General features: G+C 34.2%; 1 protein-coding gene across 9 annotated transcripts in view; it reads right to left on the reverse strand.

The window, feature by feature from the left end:
• The window catches only part of CDKAL1 (CDK5 regulatory subunit associated protein 1 like 1), a 459,847-nt gene that overhangs the window by 258,790 nt on the left and 179,871 nt on the right, over nucleotides 1-21,186 (reverse strand). For all 9 annotated transcript variants that reach the window (XM_011362830.2, XM_011362832.2, XM_023532244.1 and 6 more), the window contains one exon: nucleotides 12,255-12,375. In XM_011362830.2, the coding sequence (XP_011361132.1) occupies nucleotides 12,255-12,375 (121 nt within the window). The remainder of the gene's footprint in view (nucleotides 1-12,254; nucleotides 12,376-21,186) is intronic.

Consider the following 21,186-nt stretch of genomic DNA (forward strand, 5'->3'; position numbering starts at 1 on the left):
TTGTCAGGGTTAGAAAAAATAAAACAACTGGTGCTACCACACTGAGATGCAGTAAAAGCAAAGTGGTTTCAGAAATAAATATGAGATATATATATTTCAATAAATTCATATTGAAAAAACTGACAAGCCTTTATCCACAATCACATGTGTATCCAATTATACCTAATTAAAGTTGGGCTGCACAAATTTGGGATTTTTTTCCCCCTTCCTGATGGGGCTGGAAAGTAAGTTTTCTTGAAGCAACAGGAAAATTGACGGATGTTAGCTCTTTGGATACAACCAACTGTTCACGTCCACTGTGCCCTCTAATCATCTTCATGCACCTTAACTCAAGTACGGGTTTAAAAAAAGAGATAACAAAACAGGAGGATAAAAGAGCCATCTATCTCTAAATCTGCATGATTTAGCAGTCTCATCCTTTAAACATCATAATAGGAAATTCAAAAGCCATTACAGTGGATAAACCTAATGCATCTTAAGAGACATCTAACACAGGACAATAAAAGTATACGGCAGAAATTCTCCTAGCCCACCTCCATTTGAGAGCCCACGTTTTCCATTCTCTGTAAAAATCTGGTGCCCCTAGCATCTTTCTCAGGTTTAGTAGGCTGTCCTCTACATTAGTGACAAACTTCAGCTCTAACTGGCTTTCCTTTCAACTAACTAAATAACTACAATTCCAATACAAGGGTAGAAAACTGGGCTAGAAGCCACTGGCAGTTTATTAGAAAAAGAAATGGTTAGATAATGTGGTTAAAGTCATGATTCTGCCACTTAATGCTCCATGGTCTTAAGCAAACTGCACTCTAATTAAGTCTGAGGTTTATCTTCTGCATAGTTGTGATAGCAATAAACTTAATAATAATTATATTGAACAGATACTCTGAACCAGGCATTATGCTAATTACTTTAAACAGATGACCTCTTCTAATTCTCACAACACTAATATTATCCCCATTCTACAGATGAGAAAAGTGAGACCTACACAGTGGTTGAATAACTTATACAATGTCACAGAGCAAATGATAAAACAATGAGGCTAAGTTTGAACCCAAGCAATCTCAAGCTACCTCTTTCTAATCTTTCTCTTTCCATTCCCGTATTCATTCAGCATTCTCTGTATAAGGTGTGGCCTTTCACAATTCAATACCACTGTTCACAGGAGAGGAGAGAGTTCCCTCCTGCTTAAAGTGTCTTTGAACCCACCTATGAGACAAACCTTGAGACACGGCCTAAATATCCACTTTCTAGGGGAGCCCTTTCTGACTCAGCCAAGCAATCCATCATGGTCCTAAAGACAACTCTGTCTACTCCTGTACTATTGTACTTACAATGTTATAATTTGTTTTGTGCTTGCATCACTCGGTATCCTGTGTGATTCCCATTGGCAGACACCAAACGAACACATCTTTCTACCTTCTGCACTTAACAAATGTTCAACATCTGTGAAATAAATGAATGTCCAGACACAGGGCTGTTTAATTTTCTTAAAGTGCAAACATAAAGGTCATATACACATGAAATAAAACAATAAACTTTCTAAACTGTAAGAGTCTCTATTACTATTTATAACTAATGTATATCCCACCATAAAATCTATGAACTAACCTGAAGAAAGTGTTAACCATTCTATTCAATTAACTTTAATCTAAGGTTTCTTTAATGGTGTGTTTAAATTTGAGTATCTTGAAATTCTTTGCTTTTTTTATGCAAATTCAAAGTTATTCTCCCTTCCCTAAACTAAATAATTTTATCAGAAAAGTGTTAATTTAAGTAAGATATACTTTTAGTTAGTGCAATGGTATACTATATAACATCTGAAATAATTTTTAAAAAACAGTCATTTCATTATATACAATTACTGAGAAAGTTATATATTCATTTCGAAGTTTATATAAAGCAATGATTACATAGAGAATTCACAAAATTTAAAGTTAAATACCCATCTTAATACCACCTAAAATTTTTACCTGTGCAACTTTACTTAACGGCATTTATTAAACCAATTATTCTACAAATTAATAATTACTTCACAGGTATGAGCCAATAGTGCCATCCACTGTTCTTACAAATGATCATTCCCAAATACAGTTTTATAATGCACTAATAATAAGATTACTTTAAAATTTCATTTGTACAGAATTTAAGCGAAAATAAAGTATTTAGGGATTTCACTGGAGATATCAAAAAAGATGCAAATTTCACAACTAGTTTTTGAATAAAAGTAAAAATGTAACAAGTTCAAAATTGCCATGAATATTTCAATTTCACACATTTAATTGTTTGAGATAAGTTGCATTTCATTCAGTCCAAATTAACATATTCCTTTTCTACAAAATAATCATCTATAGCAAGAGAGACGTAATTAGAATTATATTCCAGCTCAGCCAGTAAAATGTTTCTGCATTTAACACTGCTGTCACTAAAATACTAAAGTATTTATATAGTAAATATTGTGAATAAGACATAGTACTAAAAGTTATGGGAGAGACTAAAATTAATATTTTTAAGTTTCTTTTTCAAACATTCCCTTAAAACTGAATAAGTGAAGCAGAAGATTGACGAATTGATGATGAATTGGATAAACTCCTATATTTATATTATAGTACCAGCGACTTTCTTGCCTAAATAGTATAAAGGATAAAGAGAAAAGAAGGGGAGAAGGGTCTTGGAGAATTTTGGTAAACTACAGAATACAGCAACATCAAAAGTCTAAGAAAAACACATTAAAGTGCCCCTAATGTGTAAGGCTACACATAAGATAGGCAGCATGTGTCCATGTTAGAAAAGAGATAGGCTGTAAAGACTGTCTAATTTATTATGTCATGCAGCCAGAAAATAAGTGTCTTTGACTCTGTGAACCCCAAGCACAGAGCTCTCTCTAATGTAACATGGACTCTACTGCCTTTTCCAGAACAGGCTGGTGCCGCTTTCCAGGCTCAAGACTGAGAGATAAGGTTCCTGGCCTGCATAAGCTTACAGAATAAGAATAACAACAATAGGTCTCTAAGCATCTTAGGTATGTGCCAAAAGAACAGTTTATAACCTCTAGATTCAAGTTTCACATGGCCTACGTTACTATGGCTATAATTTACTTTTGAAAGAATTTAATGTAGGAAGCATAATATAAAATGTGTAATTTTAAGCTGCAACTCTAAGAATAGTCTCTCTTTACTAGTATTTAATCAGAAAGGCTACTTTCCAGAGATTACTGATAAATTTTAGCTGTCTTTTACCTTTGGTCAACAGCAGAGGCTTTGCAAATTAGCATAATAAATAACAGAAATAAGTTTTTATTTAGGAAAGTAGTAGTTAACTACTAACCACAAGTGGTTAACTAATAACATAAAAGATAGCAAAAATGGGATCTCATTAGTGAAATCAGTGGCACTCAAGATAAGCGGACTGGCTATATTTTCCAGAATAGGGTAAAGAACCTTGCAACACACTAGCCAAGAGCAGTGTTTCTCAAACTATATATAGTGACAGTATTTTTATTTCCAACCTCTTGTAAACCAATATTTTTTTGTGAAATACAATGAAAATGAATTAGAATATAGCAATGATAAACTACCTTAAAAGTTTCTAAAATGTTTGCTCTCAATTTTAATACCTGTCACACACCATCCATCAACAATTAACAACTGGGCACTAGTCCACAGACCACTGGTTAGGTAGCAATGGCTCAAACCATTAAGGATATTATTCTGGCTTGGTTCCTACTCTACTCTCAACTCTAGACATTGTGAAGAGCATTCCGGTTGCCTAAGGCTGACAAGATTGTCTCCTCTGCCTAAAGTGAACCTTTCACACAAGATTTGATTTAATCACCTAAAGGAGACACAATTAGGACTTCACCAAGTTTACAAGAACAGCTGGACTGTGTCACCTTGCTTAATAAATTCATATTGCAGATTTTGGACTGGGACTTGCTTTCATTATAACCTGACAGCTGTGTTATAGGGAAGCAACTAATCCTCATTGGTAGTTACTATTATCTATGAGAGAGAGATAGAGAGAGAGAGACGTGCAGAGACAGAGGAAGAGAGACAGAGAGCCAGAAGGGAGAAGGGAGGGAAGGAGAGAGGGAGAAATCTAAGAGCCATGCATGACAATATTGACCCATAATCTTAAAATAAGTGAATGACTATAATGTGTGTTGAATTCTTTTTGGAAAATGTTTTATCTTGAAGTACTGCCTCTTGGAGAAAGGTGTCAGGATCTAACAGCTACTCTGAGGATAGAGCCAAGCCTAAATAAGCTATTCTCAAGAGAGCAGATTCAGAATAGGTTGATAGTTTATATAATGAGGTCATGTCAACAACACTACAGCATGAACTGAGAAACTAAGAATGGCTTATTTCTTGACACCATGCTAAGACATAAGGATTCAATGAATCATTATTGAATATACTAAATATATAGTCATTTCAAAGATATTATAATATAAAACATCCCAAATTTTCCCCAAATATTAAAAAGATTCACCTGAGTATAAGGATGATACCACATATATTCAAACTTTTAACAGGATCTCTTTGGAACCTTATTCAAGCCTTTTAAAAGCTCTTCTAGCTAAATATCGCTAAAAAAAAAAAAAAATCATCTTTTATAGAATGATTTTCTGAAAAGCTATAATTTAAGAGTAACAAAAACACAGCATTTGAGGTTTATATTTTCCAGTGTGTACTGACAACTGCAGTCGTCTTGTTTGATGACAGAGATCATAATGGAGATCTTTTTACTGTGTTGCTGCTACTGCATCTCCTAGAGGGGCAGTGAGAAGATATCTGAGTATGTCACAGCTCTTAAATTCAGAGGTCTAAAGAGTCATGGCCTGGAAAGAATGTCATGCTGGGACCTAACAGCATAGCCCAGGATATAGAATAGAATGAGGTCCAAATCTTCTCTACCCAGGAGCTGCAATTAACTCTGTGTTTATAGTTGCCTGTTTTGGATTATTTCAGTTGATGTTAGTTACTTACCGATTTGGGAAATGTTTATCTTTGCATATATCATAATATCTAACATAATACCTGGTAATATGGTAACCACGTAATAATTATATTTTCAAATGTATTATGATTATATCTAGTTAATAACTATTTCATGTTTTAATCATCAGAACCAGAAAGATAACAAAATGTTATTAGCAGTAATTATATTTCTCTAAAAACAATTTCACTTATATGAAATAAATTTGCATCCTTGTTCTTTCACTCATTCGTTCAAATATTTAAAGAGCATTTTATGTATCTAGCACTGGAATAGGGACTGATAAATTCTGTACATTAGAGAAAGATGGTAAAACATCCAAGTTAGTTTGTTTTCTAAGAGCTAAGATATTACAGGGGGAAAAGTAACAGACACTTTTTAAAATGATAATAAATTCAAGTATATGTTTCAAAGAAAATTAGATCCCCTTAAAGGTTCCCATATTCCACCATTTTATGTCTGACAGATAGCAAATAACAAGAAAGACAAGATAAATTTTAAAAGAAAAAATATCAGTAAAGTACTACAGGGTCACACAGTATTTTCAAAAACGTGTTTAGCCCAGGGGAGGATTATCCTTTCAAACTAGAGACAATCTAATAGTATCTTTAAAATGATATAACATATCAGAACTACTAAGCAGCACTCAACTTTTGGCTTTGGGAGAACAAAAACTGCCAAGATGATGTCAAAAATGATGACTTTAATAGTGACAAAGGCGGCAAAATAAAGTACAGATTTTCTTTATGATCCAATTTCTATTTTTTTTACTTGTTGTCCCCTACACTCCATTCTCAGTGCTAGAAAAAATAAGACAATCACAAAAATGGGGTCCCCTGACAAAAAGTGAGCTTTTCAACTTCAGCTCACTGCTTTTGTTTATGCGCATGCTGACTGACTTCCTGTTATCTTGACCATAGCGCTTGGTTGCTACTTTTCTTCTCTCTCTTTTTTTTAAATTTCTTCAATTACGGTTGACGTTCAACATTATTTTTTTTAGCTTCAGGTGAACAGCATAGTGCTTAGACATTAATATAATTTGTGAAGTGATCCCCCCAATAAATCTAGTGCCCACCTGGCACCATACATAGTTATTACAATATTATAGACTATATTTCCTATGCTGTACTTCACAACCCCATGCCTATTTTGTAACTGCCAATTCGTACTTCTTAATCCTTTCACCTTTTTCACCCAGCCCCTCAACTCCCTTCCATCTGGCAACCATAAGCTTCTTCCCTGCATTGGTAAGTCTGTTTCTGTTTTGTTTGTTTATTTGTTAGATTCCACATATAAATGAAGGTTGATACTTTTCTACATAAATATGCACACATATCCTACTCTGCTGTGCTTCAGAACTAAGAGCTCACTCCACTATTAATTTAATAAGAATGAAACACCAAGATGAATCTTCAAATTTTGTATCTTTAGCTCTGAAATTATTATTTCTGGCCAAATTTTTAATTAAACTCTAACATGAGATATAGCTTCCAGTTTGTAGAAAATACACAAGGTAGAATAACAACTGAACATCACCACCAGAAGGAGGAAGGGAAAGGAAAAGAACACTGACAAATCCTGTGGGGTGGGGGGTATTCCAGTCAAGAATTAGCCCTAGCGCATCAGTGTCATCAAAAGATTGTGGTATGTTAACAAACAGAGCCTCATGGACATGGACTATAGGCTAGTGACAGACAAGGTAAAGCAGGGCAAATATAAGGTTTAGGGGGAGGGTGAAGTGGGTAAAGGGGATCAAATATATGGTAGCTGAAGGAAAGTGGACTTTGGGTGGTAAACACACAATAGAATATACAGATGTCAAATGGTAATGTACTCCTAAAAATTATATAATTGTATTAACCGGTGTTACCCCAATAAACTTAATTAAAAAATAAATTTAAAAAATTATAAAAATAAAAATGAACTGAAATAAAAAGGATTGTGGTATGTTAACTAAAACATAAAGGGACCTAACAGTGAAACGCCGCCCTCTATTTTGCCTGATAGTATGAGGAATCGAATCACATTAAATTGGTCAAGAACTTTAAGAACAATGAACTGATAAGTTCTACACTTAGACTTCCTTGAGTGCTATAGGTAAGGAAGCACAAAAGCACTCTTCTTTCCAGGGCTTACCTTTCCATCTGTATTCATGATCCTGTTCAGTTTCTCCCATCAATATATTTCTAATACTTACCCTTCTGCATTCTAAACAAGCTCGGATTAAAAATACATATATTTCTATTCTCTAAAGACTATCTCTCTTACTTTACAGTCGAACTCCTCAAGAGAATAATCTTACCATAGCAAAACTAATTTCTAACCTGGTTTCTAATTTTCCCACTACCGAAATGGCTCACCTATTCCAGGATTATTTCTCCTTATCGAGTCTGAAGCAACTGATAGTATGACACTCCATCATCATAAAACCTTCATCTCTGACTTCTATGTCACAGATGATTCCTCTTTCTCCACCTATTTCCTATACAAAGGCACTGACCACTCACCTTCAGTGACCTCATTCACTCTCACCCCTTCAACTAAAGTTTCTTTTTCATCTTATATTTCTGTCTCCAACTATTCTTTGGAACTTCCAAATCCATGGTAACAAATAACTCCACCAGAGTAGGCCGAAGTCCATGTTCTAAAACCATTCCAAGAACTTGCTGCCATCCTTGCTTTTCATTTCCACAACTACTCTCCTTTCCTGGCTGGGATGCTAATGGCTTCCTAAGTGGTCCCCTTTCATCTATCTATCTTCCAACGCCAATCCACATTACAAACTGATCCTGGAATAACCTTTCTAATGTCTAGCTACAAATACTTCTCACTCTGTTCAAGACTTCAGTGGGTCTCCTATTCCTTGAAGACTGAATTAAGTATAATTTCTCACCCTGGGGCAATTAGGCTCTTCACAGAAAAGATAATTTATCCAACTTTTCCTTACATATACTGGAAACTCCGGACAAACTGGACAAAATTATCTACTTCATAAACAATAACACGTTCCACTCCTATGCTTTTGTTCATGCTTCTTTCTACCTATAAGTTTCTCTCATACCTATCCTAACCCCTGAAACCTTGCATACCAAAAGAGAATTAAAGTTGCAGATGATAGTAATGTTGCTGATCAAATGGCATTAAGTAGGGAGAGTGTCCTAGATTATCCAGGTGGCCCCAGTTTATCACAATATAATCACTGAAACGTGGGAGAGTCAGGGTCCTGGGAAAGATGACTGGAAGACACAAAGAAATACAATGTTGCTGGCTTTGAAGATGGAAAGAGACCATATTCAAGAAATGTGGGTGGCCTAAAGATGCTGAAAACAGCAAAAAGATTTCTCCCCAATAGCCTTGATTTTAGCATAGTAAAACGTGTTATCTGACCTCTAGGACTGTAAGATATTAATCGGTGTTGTTTAAAGCCACCTAGTTCATGAAAATTTGTTACAGCAACAACAGAAATCAAACACATTTCAATACATAATTATCAAAATTCTACCTATCTTTCCGGGCCCGTTTCAGAACTCACTATAACGCAAAGATTATTCTGCTCCTGCAAGATCCCTCTCTGCCGAACACACTGGTTAAGATTCCTTGCTCCTTTGAATCCACAAAAGTATCTGCCGGAGTTAATAGGTAAGTCTCAGTCTATGTTACTTACCAGCTACCTGACAATGTAAAGTCTCTTAACTCTCTGCACCTGAGTTTCCTCATCTACTAAAAAAGTCTCATAAGGCTGTTTTAAAGACTAAATACGGGGGGGGGGGGGGGGATGTGCGTTTCATAGAATTGTGTCTGGTGCACATCGAGCACGCAGACATTGGCAACCATCATTAACTTTATTCTCATCTGTTTTTCAGAGACATGTCCATAATGCTGTCTTATCCTACTAGAGAGCACATATGACTATTCGTGTTTCCTCTACAGAGAGTCTTTGCCACATGAGAAACAGCCTAGAAATAAGAATTGTATTAGACCAGTGGTAGCTGACCTCAAAAAGCTCATCTCAGAAAACCTTCAGGAAGAGCATTATAAACTGGAACAATAATCCAAGTGGACCAAAATTTATACACTCCTTATAGCACACATATAGATTAATAATTGATCATAAAATTAATAGAGGGTATAGAGAGAAAAGATCAATGTTATTTAAAAAAATAAAAGGCACTCTTATTATATACAATGTGACCACATAAGTACTCCTCTCAGCTCATCCAAACTCTAGCATGATTCTGAAATTTTTAACTTCATTGGCTAAAGCAACTAATGTATTCCTTTAACATTTTAAGTCAGAAATGTAATAAAGCATAACAACTTTGTAGAGTCTAGTACTAGCTTCAGTAAAGTACTAATGTATATTATATAATAAAACTTGCTGAAAATGGGATTCTTTTCCTAAATGAAAACTGGAAAATTTAAATGAAAATTATATGTCTATATTTAATTTGGAAGCAATAAAGCTTTGAAAAGTATTTTGATGGACAAGATAATTTTCTCTCAAAAGAAATAATTATGGACACAACTATTTTAAAACATTTAAACATAAGTAGAAAAAAGCAATGAGCTCCACTGGAGGTAAAAAAAATAAAGTAAAACCCAAGCAAAGATGTTTAGAGTGATATTGTGGACAAATACGGAGATGCTTTCATCTGAGAGCACATTATAAGGCTACAACTGATTCAGGAAATGATTAGTCTTCAGAGGTTAGAAAGTCAAATCTCAGCATAAACTAAATTCTCTTAATATTCAAAGCAAATTCGTTAATTTACTTACTAAGGGTAACTTCTATGTTGCAAAATGAGAGATGTGAGAGGATGAGAGAGTGACAGCAAACATCCAGTGAGCTTCAAAAAGTTTATACTGTAGCCTCATTTTAAGAAACACTAAATCCAAGAGAAGAGAAATTCAAATAATACATGAAAATTTTTAACTTAATGCTACTTAAAATGGCTACCTAAAGCAAGTTTTTAAAATTGTACGGCAACAAAATATAGAAATGGCTTTAAGATAAAACGATTATTCCACGAATATTTATTGAGTTCTCAGTTTGTACTGAACTCAGAGATAATGTAATGATAATTGAAATACTTTCAGAACCCAAGAAGTTTACAATTATTGGAAAATAAAATTATTCAGTCTGAGAAGTGCCATAATCAAGATAAATAGGAAATACTGTAGATGCACAATGGAAGAAGGGACTTAGCCCAGCCATTGAGGGAGGAGCATGCAGCCACCCAAAAAAGGGCATGTCACCATACACAGGAGGATTGCCAACAAGAGGAATGGGAAAAGGAGAAAACTAGCAGAGAAACCTCATACCACGCACAGAGGCCTGGAGTGAAGACAGAGAAGAAAGAACCTTGAGTTTCAGAATTTCAAGTACTTCAGTATAACTGACTACTGGAGTGTGAGGTGTATGTGTGGAGTGACAAAATGGAGAAGTACAGAAAGACTAGAAAAATAAAGCATCTTCGAAAACAAACAGTTAAAATAAAAACTCAATGGGTCAAAAGTAGCTGCAGAGTCCCCCTTTGAAGAGACCAAATGGATCCTTATATAATAGCATTTGACAGACCCTAAAATATTAACATACTTAAAGAAATGTGTCTACCCAAAAAAAGTTGATCAATTCTGCATATATTAAAAAAAAAGGGAGAGAGAGATTCTCAGAAACATTTTGATTTTGCCCATCTAAAGGCACTATTCAGGACAAAGTATGCTTAGCCAAACTCCCAAGTATTACTGTCCCAATGGTAAGGTAATCAGTATTGGAAGTAAATTTAGCATAATTTCACAAAACTTTCAAAGTAAGGAAAGACAGATAATGAAAATATAAATGAATACACACACATATACATACGTGTGTGTGTGTGTGCGCGCGCGCGCGCGCACGTGTGTGTGTATAGCAATGGTGAGAAGTGTTACAGAGGAAAATAAGGCAAATATGGAAGAGAGGGAAATGTAGGGATGCTGCAATTTTATGTAGAAAATCATGAATTAAAAAAAAAAATGCTTACCTGAGGAAGGAAAACAATGAGACAGAGGGATTAGCAAACTGCTTAATGCTTACAATTTTTAGGCTCAGGCTCAAGAGAGAAAGGCTATTATTAGATACTCCAGTCAATGTAATTACACATCTGTTATGTACCGATTTAATCACTAGTATCTGAGCTTGATAGGTCCAGGTTTCTGAACCTTCAACTCTGAAGGCCAGACAATGATTCAGGATGAATACTATAAGTCAACTGAAAGTCATCCCACGGGGCTTTTAGAGAAAAATCAAAAGACTTCTCTTCCCTAGTCTTTGTCAGCAGTGTGAAGGATTAACCAGAAGATAGTAAGAGTAGAGAAAAGATAACTCGCAATAACATAGCTGCAATAGTGCAGGAGGAACTAAAAGCACCAGCTTAGAGACAGGTAGAAAGATGTTGGAGAAGGAGAGATAAGTTCACCTGCTCTCAACAGGAAATAGCATGAAGAAAGCAAAGCACAAAAAGAGAAAAATTTTTTTAAAGAGGGAACGAAGATGAAATCAAAATTGAGCAACACAGCTTAAATTTGTGGGAAATGTTAGGTAGCCATATTAATGGGCGGAGTCCTGCAATTTAAGGAATAGAAGGCTTTTGCTTCATCAAACTTTCAGACTACAATAATATAGATTAGAGTGGGAAATGTGTAACTTTTCCAGGTAGAGTCATAATTTAAAGGAACGAAATTCAATAAATGTAAATAAAACTAAGTATAAATGAATATACCAAGAGTTGGAATCAGGCAAAAGAATTTCAGACTCTAAGACTCGGAAATTAAGAGTACTCAATATTCAGTTACAATGCTTATTTCCAGTTTAAAGCTCATAAGAGTAACATTTTAAAATATGTATTTCAGATAGTTAATCAAAACATGATTAATACCTTGAGCAATATTTACTATAACCCTATTGAAAACATACTACAAAATGATGGGTACATTAACCATTCTAAAAAATAAAATACTCTTTTTAAAAATTTCTTAACCAAGGGCATAGCTGGAAAATGAAATCCATGTTTATTACCAAAAAGAAGTCAGAATAATATTAATATTAATTTGTATACAGAAACATTTTAGAAGAAACTATAATCATATGCTTTAGAGCTTTTTGATTTTTCTTCCCCATGAAAATATTCAACTATATTTCTATGTCACATGTCCAGAAAAAAAAAAGAAAACCTACATTCATGAAGTATAGTGAACGTTTTATAAGTTTGAAAGAAGCTTACCCGGTATTGATGGAAATGATTTCTATCAGTGGATTCTTCCTAATCTTTGGCAAATCCAGTCGTGCTCCCCCCAACCGTTTTCCATTATCCTTTTTCTGACCCAGCAGTCTCACAGAGTGACCTTCAAATAAAGCATATAAATATACATTAGCATGAGTCACACAACTTCACTTTAATTTACTGCTCTCAGCAAATGTGTTAATGTTTGCATTTAACTTTTTCTTTTATGGAGAAAAAAAAAAACTAGAGAAGATGTGATCACTGAACCTAAGAAAAATACTGCCAAAGAGAAAAACGCTGTGTTCATGTCCATAATATTGGCACATTTTACTGCACAGATGAGAGAAACATATATCCTCAAAATACCATGAGAGAAACATATATCCTCAGAATATCATCCCTAGCATAGATGAGACATGTATCTGAAAGCAGGAAGGGTTCACTTAGGCACTGGGCCTGCTGACCAATTTTGCACTACATGGGGGGAAAATGCAAAAGCAGATTATCTGTTCAAAGCAAACAACAAATCAAAGAAGTAAAGAATAGACAAGCTGAGATAAAATGACATTTTAGGACTGGATTTTTAAAAACGAACAAAAGTTTTTAAACTTATTTTTACAAAAACATTACAAAAAAATTAGACCACTTCTAAGAGCCATTAAAATTTTAGAATTTTGAAATTTGAATAATTGCAGAGCTGTGGAAAAGATGGAATAGTACAAAAAATCTCCATCCCCTTCAGATTCCCCCATTATTATTTTTTGTTTACTTTCTCATTTGCTCATCATATACGTTATTTTTTTCTAACTTTACTAACGTACATCCTATACAATCCACCCATTGTGAACATACAATTCAATAATTTTATAAACTTAGAGTTATGCAATCAACACAAAACCCTAGCTTTATAACCTATCACCCCCAAAATTCCCTCAAGCTTATTTATATAGTCCATCCCTGTCTCCATACAAAATATGCCACATTCTATGATGACATTTAAATTGTTTCTAATACTTAATTATAATACTCCTTGTATGAATATGTGCATACGAGTCTTTATAGGGACATATGTTTTCATTTCTCTTGGATTCCTATGAATAAAAATGCTAGGTCATATGGTAAATTTATTTAACTTTATAAGAAACAACTATTTTCCAAAGTGGTGATACCATTTTATATCCTACCAGCAATGTATGAGGGTTTGAGTTTCTCCACATTGTTGCTAAGACCTCATACTATAACTTTTTGACAATAGCTGTTCTAGTGGGTGTGTCATGGTATATTATTGTGGTTTGAAAGAATGTGCATTTCTATAATGATTAATGATGTTGAGCACCTTTTTAACGTGATTATGAGCCAACTGTATGCCCTGTTTGGTAAAATGCTGAGATAGTTAATGTTGTGTGTCAACTTGACTGGGCTATAGGGTGCCCAGACATTTAACCAAATATTATTTGCGGTGCATCTACATGATGTTTCAGGATGAGACTGACATTTGAATCAGTAAACTGAATAAAGCAAATTGCTCTCCCTAACACTGGTGGGCCTTATCCAATGAATCGAAGCCCTGAATAGGAAAAAAAAAAAAGCCTACTTAATTAATAAGTAGTAGAAACTCATCCTACCTGGGTCAATGGTCTCTTCTAGCCTTCAGACTCAGACTGAAAAATTAGCTCTTCTTGGATAGCATGCCTGCCCAGTTGCAAACTGGAGCTTCCACCATCAGCTCTCCTAATTCTCAGGCCTTTGAACTTGAACTGAAACTAGACATCAGCCGCGTGGGTCATCAGCTTGCTGACTGCAGATCTTTGGAATTTGCAGCCTCCATAATCGTGTGAGCCAATTCCTCATAATACATCTCTTTACACACACACACACACACACACACACACACACTGTTTCTCTGGAAAAGCCTAATAAAAATGTCTACTCCAGTATTTTGCCAATATTTTGCGTATAAGACAGTATCTGTCTTATTGAGTTGTAAAAATTCTTTATATATCCTGCTTGCAAGAACTTTATTAGATAACATGATGTGAAAATAATCAGTCTTTGGCTTACAGTTTCATATTCACGATAGTATCTTTTGAAAAGTATTTGTTTTCAACTTAATGAAGTTCAATTAATCAATTTTGTCTTTTATAGCTCATACTTTTGCTGTATACTTAGCCGTAGGACATAAATATTTCTCCTACATTTTCTTCTAGAAGTTTTATTTTTGGGCTCTTATATTTAGGTCTAGGGTCTACTTTGTTACTTGTGTACAACAGAGGTCTAAGTTCATTTTTTTGCATATGGATATTCAATTGTCCAAATGCCTGGACTAGATCTGTGAAGTCTGTCTCTCTACAATATGAATTTCTTTTCCCTCCTCTTCCTTTGTGCTGCTGTTGTCACACATATTAATATACAGTTGTATAAACCCAAAAAGTTTTATAAATTTTACCTGTATGCTTTTAAAGAAAAGAAAATGTGAAAAATATAAACTTATATAGTATATTATATTTACCGACATAATTACCATTTCTACCACTTTTAATTTCCTCCTGAGAACTGAAGTTATCATTTGGTACCATATCCTTTCTGCCTAAAGAACATTAGTATTTCTTGTAAATAAAATATTATAGCAACAAATTATTTTTGTTCAGGAATGTTTTTATTTTGCTTCATGTATGAGGTGAAAGATAACTTTGTTGAATATAGAATTATTAGTTGACCGTTTTTCTCTTTGAGCATTGAATGTATCAGTCCACTGCCTTTGACTGCTATTGCTTCTAACGAGAAATCAACAATTCTTATTGTTGTTCCCCTGTACATAATGTGTCACTTTTTTATGTTTCCAGATTTTCTCTGTCTTTCAATGGTTTGAGTATAATGCATCTAGGTGTGGATCTTTCCTGTGCAATTCATGTAGCTTTTTGATCCATAATGTTTTTCACCAAGTTTGAGAAGTTTTCATCTAGTATTTTTTTTTTTCTTAGCACTTTTTCTGTGTCTTCTCTTTCTGTGACTCCCTTGATATACTTGGTTAGCTAGATGTTGTCCACAGGTCTTTGAGCCTTGTTCATTTTTCTTCTTTGAGGTTGGTTAATTTCTATTGGTCTATTCTCAAATTTACTGATTTTCTCTTCTGTCATCTCAAATCTGCAATTGAGCTCCTTGAATGATCATTTAATTTCAGTTACTGTACTTTTCAACTCTAGAATTCTATTGGTCTATCTTTTTGTGATTCTGTATTCAAGTCACTGTCACCATCTGCTCCTTAAGTGATTTAACATGGTTTCACTTAGTACTTGGGAGTCTTTGCTAAATCCAACATTTTGGCCAAACACAATTTGTACTGACTGCATTGTTTCCTGAATATGGTTATACTTGGTTCCTTTGCATATATCATAATATTTGTTGAATAATAGACATTTTAGATAATATATTGTGGCAACTCTCAATTCAGATTCCCCCGACCCAAAAGTTGTTTTTGTTTAGCAGCTTCCCTGGAATAGATCTGTGAAGTCTGTCTCTCTACAATATGAATGGTGGATGATGTGCCTTTTTAGTTTTGTTTTGGTTTCCCTCCTCCCCCGTGCATGACTTCCCAGGGGTTAAGTCTGTATCTGCAAGCTTTTTGTTAAGCAAGACTCATTACACATATGTTCAAACACCTTGAGTCAATAAGATTTCTCCTATCTGTTGATGAATCTGTATGAGCAGGTGAAGGCATTCAAAGTTAGGGCCATTTTCAAGACCGCCCCAACTTGTACTTTCTCCTAGACTTTCCTGGGTCCTCTGCCACCTCCTCTGGATGTGCATGCATGCTCCAGCAGGCAGCTACGTGTGGCTGGACTGGGCCTAATCTAGTCTCTGCTATGCATGTGCACCACCTCCAGTCAACGTACAGTCTGGAGATATATCAAACCTTCTATCTCTGTTTCACCTCCCAGATGTCCTTGTTAAATCCCTGGCTCATGCACCTGTACACTGTGTGCCAAATAGGTCCACAACTTCAGAGGGATAGAACTGAGACTCTCCTTGTCATTTGCCATCAAAATCTCTACTTTAACTGACAGTTTTCCAAATCAACTGAGCCATCTTAGGAGTACTGGTAAAGCTTAGCCTGCCCACCCTGGTTGAATAAACTTGCCCTCAGAGCTGAAGAAGGAAAATGAGAGTGCACAAGGCACAAACAACACAGGCTCACATTTTTTAATCCAAGTTCAGTTGTTTTGGTGAATAAATACTTCTGAATGTAAGGAATGCTTTTAGTTGATGTCCAGAGTGCTGAAATGGCTTGTTTTTGACTGTCTAGCCTCATTGCTGCTTAGATTTCTTGACCTCCTCACACAATCATGGCACAAGCAAATCAAAGCCACCTTTTAAAAAGCAATTATTTAAAATAATTTCAAATACTTAATTGGTACAGATGTAAAATTCTAAGCAATTATATACATGTTTCATCACCTCCTCATTTCAGAAAGATATATTGCTTAAACATCTCCTATACAGACAGCTTTTAATGACCAGAAGTAATAAAACCATCAGTCATAGCCTTTTTGCACTAATCACTTTAATAAGAAACATTACATACTTCATTCATTCTAAAAATTCTTGCTCTGATTAAAAAAAGGTAGCTAGAGTCAAGCAACCATTTGGCATACCAGATTTCACAGATTTTCAAGATAAATTGAGCTCTTCAGTCCAAAGTCCAGTTAATGAAGAGGTGAGCAAGACTGGCATAATAACATAATAGTTCTCTGAGATATGCCAAAAGTTCAATAATGACTATGCAAAGGCATGCTTTTTTCATACTAGCATGAGACAAATTTCATTATATCCTGCTGAGACTTCAGTAATATGCAGCCTGTACTAATAACATTTGATAAATTATTCATCATCACTATCTACATGCAAATAAAGGAACATATCTCTGCCTGATGATATAATAAGTTATTTTCTAATCCAATGATTCATTAATAAGCAGTAGACCTAACAATAATCTTTTTTTTTTCATTGAAAATATAATACACTTAAAGACAAAGTAGAAAATAACATAAAAGTCCCTCATTATATCTGGCCAAAGATGAAAAGAAGGAAATTCAACCACAGAACAATTACAGGATAAAACTTTGCTATACCTGAAAATTTTATAATCTAATTAACTAATGTTACCCCAACAAATTTAATACATAAATAGGTAAAAATTCTTTTTCAAACAGAATTTGTTTCAAATTAACTCCTTAAACCTGTAGACCATATATTGAAAATCAGTACCTATTATGTGCAGTTATCAATACTGTTACCATCTAAAACAAACAAATTTGACAGAATAAAGAAGAAAACTGAAGGAGGCATCTTAAAGAAAGCATGTCTTTGGGAAGCAATGGTCAGAAAACAAGGACTGAAGAACAGGGAAACATGACAAGAGAGTAAAGACAAAAGGTAAAAGAAAAAAATTTGGAGCAAATTTATGCTGAAAATGAATATGCTGTATTATAAAGGAACTATGAAGCGAGGACCATATTTACACACTCATATATTGCTTCTTTGTTTGATCCCTTCTGGTTAACCACTGATGCCTAGCACTGTTATGGAAAAAGAATGCTTCCTCAATGAACACTGATTTATCTTGTGACTACTGAAGACTTCATCACTCTTTTTGGCTAGACTGAAGAGAAATAGAAGAAGAAAAAAAATCAGGACAACAAGTTTGAAAGAAAAAGAGAGTGAAAACATTGGTTTTTACATAATTCTAATTGCACATAAAAAGAAATTAGAGGAGGAAGTATTAATAGAAAAGATGGAAAGAATGATGCTCAGTGTGACTAGATCAACTGATAATAACATGAGACCACTGAGGAGATAGTGATAAAAATGTAAAGTGATTAAAATAGAGATATGTAATTATAATACAAGTACGAAAAAAGAAATCGCCTTATATGTAGAATGAGACATACTCAAACATTGTATTTCTGGTATCTTTTACCGTTTCCATTTTAAATTGAAATTCACATTTCATGTCCTCTAAATAATAGTCCAATGTTTCGCAGTGGGTTTATTAACTATCTTTAATAAACATCTAAGTTGTTACTTACAAGTGTCACAAAAAATTCAGGCCTGTTAAAATAAATTTAATTTTAAGCCTGAGGCTTTCAGCAGTTATTTATAAACCAGCTACAAAACCCTGATTCCGTGCTGGGTTTTATATTTAATCTAATCCACTAAAGAAAGTTAGTAAACCATTTCATTAGCTAAAATTATTATAGATTATAAAATTTTGAACGAAAACCTAGTTGTTTAATATAATTCACAATTATATGCATATCTGTGAATTCGCAATACTGAAAAACCTATGTTAAAAAAAAAACAAACCAGGCACATTTTGTACAATAATTGTTGTATTAGTTGAATCAATATTCAATGTCGTTTATGGATCTTCAAGAGTGAAAAATCTTTTCCAAATCCTACAGTGCTAATTGCACTGAACATTATTAGAGCTGAGGGAAAACATCCCACCCATATAGAAAGCCCAGTCTGTCAACATGTCAGAAAGCCAACTATAACGGTCATTCACAAACAGAAAAGAACCAATCCCTGAAATGTAATCACATATATTAATTGACTGAAATAAAACTATCTACAAAATATATATTCATTAATTACGTTTCTACACACAAACCAATCTTCTCTCCTTTGGTTCCCAAAGCTAAAGTGGTTTGTACAAATTAGTTTTAGAATATCATTACACATTACAGAAGCAGCAGTGATCTGGCAGCTCAATCTCCTCTTGTTTATTTTTTTTTCCCCTTTAATTTCTTTTTGTTCTAAAGGCTCCATAAACAGCCAGACTTTCCTTCAATACTTTATTCCTCTCGCCTGATTTTAATGGCCATTCATTGTTTCCTTAATATGTGACCACCCACCTCCACCACCACTAGAGAGGCCTCTTGCCAAGTTTTCTTGGTTTCTTACTAACTGCTCTCACTTCACTCAAATAGAGTCCTATTAACTACACATTGAGAAGACTTGTCTGAAACCTAAGCTCTGGGTCAGCCTACTGGAAAACCTCCTAGTAAAGCAATCCAACATGATGTTGGGAGCTAGGAGAAGAGGCCAAAAGAAGACTGGCAGAAAATTCAAGCAAAAAAAAAAAAAAAAAATAGTAAATGTACTACAGATAACAATTCTCACTTAAAAAATTTAATCACATCAATTCGAATATTATTAAAGAATATTAGAAAGAAATGCTCAATTAATCTATTTTTCTACGAAATGCTTGGTGCTATTACTTGACATGTCCTTCACAGGCATTCTTAACTATTTAATTATAAAGGAAAACAAAAATGCAGCCAGAAGTTTATCTCTCCTCCATTTAATGTCATTACGCATATACAGGCACCTCTTAAGAAAGCAAGCATACTCTGATATTCACACTAAACTGTAACACTCTCTTGAAATATTCTCATTTTAAAAGAAGTAAAGTAAAATAAAGAAGTTGCGTTAAATGTTAGAAGCAGCTTTGTCACAAGTGTAGGTTGGAAAACTACATAAAATGTTAGGATTCGAAAATATAAGATCACTACAATTTCAGCTACTAGGATTTCAGCACGTATGAAGAATTTAAATATTAACTAGAACAATAACACTTAAAAAAGATATTAATAAAAGGATGTTAAGAATCAACTGTCTAAAGACAATTCAAAGCATGAACCAAAGTATAAGAGAGCCGACTAAGGTACTGATGTTACCTGTGTGCATTTCTCTAGCTTAACAAAGCATGAAGAAGCCAACACCTTACCTGATAGGCTGGCAGGTTGGAAAGGAAACTAAATAAGGTCATAATACAAAGTTTAAATCTCTAGAAGTTTAAAGATTATTTAATATCAAAACTCTTGTTGCACACACACAAAAAAAGGTTCTATACTATAATTATAATGACGTGAAATTTATGTATGATCCCGAATTATAGAAGATGGAAAGTTGAAAACGTTTGTTCGTGATTTTTACTTCCATTTGCACAGCTCTGCTGGTACAACAAATAATGACAATTATTTTAAGGTCATCATATTAAACAAAGGATACATATAATCCATATAAGCAAAATGTCTTCTTACCCTACTGGAGATACCTTCTGGAGGCAAATTACCATAAGCATTTAATGTTTTAATTATGTCTTTTGTAAGTGGATATAATTTTTATGACAACGGGGAGAGATTTGTGTGGTGCCAGTTTATTTTTCACAATCTAAATCAAGTGTACATCATAATATTCAAAAGTCAAAGCAGTCCCACATCAATAACTCCACATTAGTAGAGATCCTTAAAAGAACTCCTCAGGTCATTGGCTGTCTTGCTACAATAGGCATTCTTAAGTTCTAAATTTGTTTAAATAGCTCAAAGGCTTCAGTGTTTACAGGAATAAAGCTATGTATGTGTCAGTTTCAGTATGTAAAGCATCATGGCAGCAACACAGAACTTAATCATTGTTCATGCTTAAACCTATTCCTCAAAATTACTGCACCAGGTGATGAAAACAGAGATAACAGACCTCATAATAGATGGCATTCAAGCTGCTAGAAGTAACAGTAAAACAAAAACCAAAAGAAATTTGTAAGTCAAGTTTAACTTTTAAAAACTGAAACCCAAATTCCCATTTTAAATCACGAATGAAAATTGCAAGTTTCCTCCTGTTATTATTCAACTTGAAGCCACCATAAAATGTGACAGGAGAGATGGGAAGCAGAGAAAATTGAAGAGTGTGTTCCATTTATGGATCTTAAAAAAATGCCTGTCTGTCCTTATTGTGTTTCGCTTCATCTTCAGTGATGAGCTGCACAAATAAGCTTAAAAATAATGCATGAAATTAATTTTATCAATATTTACTTACAACATAAAGACTCCCAAAATATCCCCCAAACCCCCAAAAAAATTCTGTTCTGAAC

Source organism: Pteropus vampyrus, unplaced genomic scaffold (genome assembly GCF_000151845.1).
Source record: "Pteropus vampyrus isolate Shadow unplaced genomic scaffold, Pvam_2.0 Scaffold80, whole genome shotgun sequence".
NCBI classification, from domain to species: Eukaryota; Metazoa; Chordata; class Mammalia; order Chiroptera; family Pteropodidae; genus Pteropus; species Pteropus vampyrus.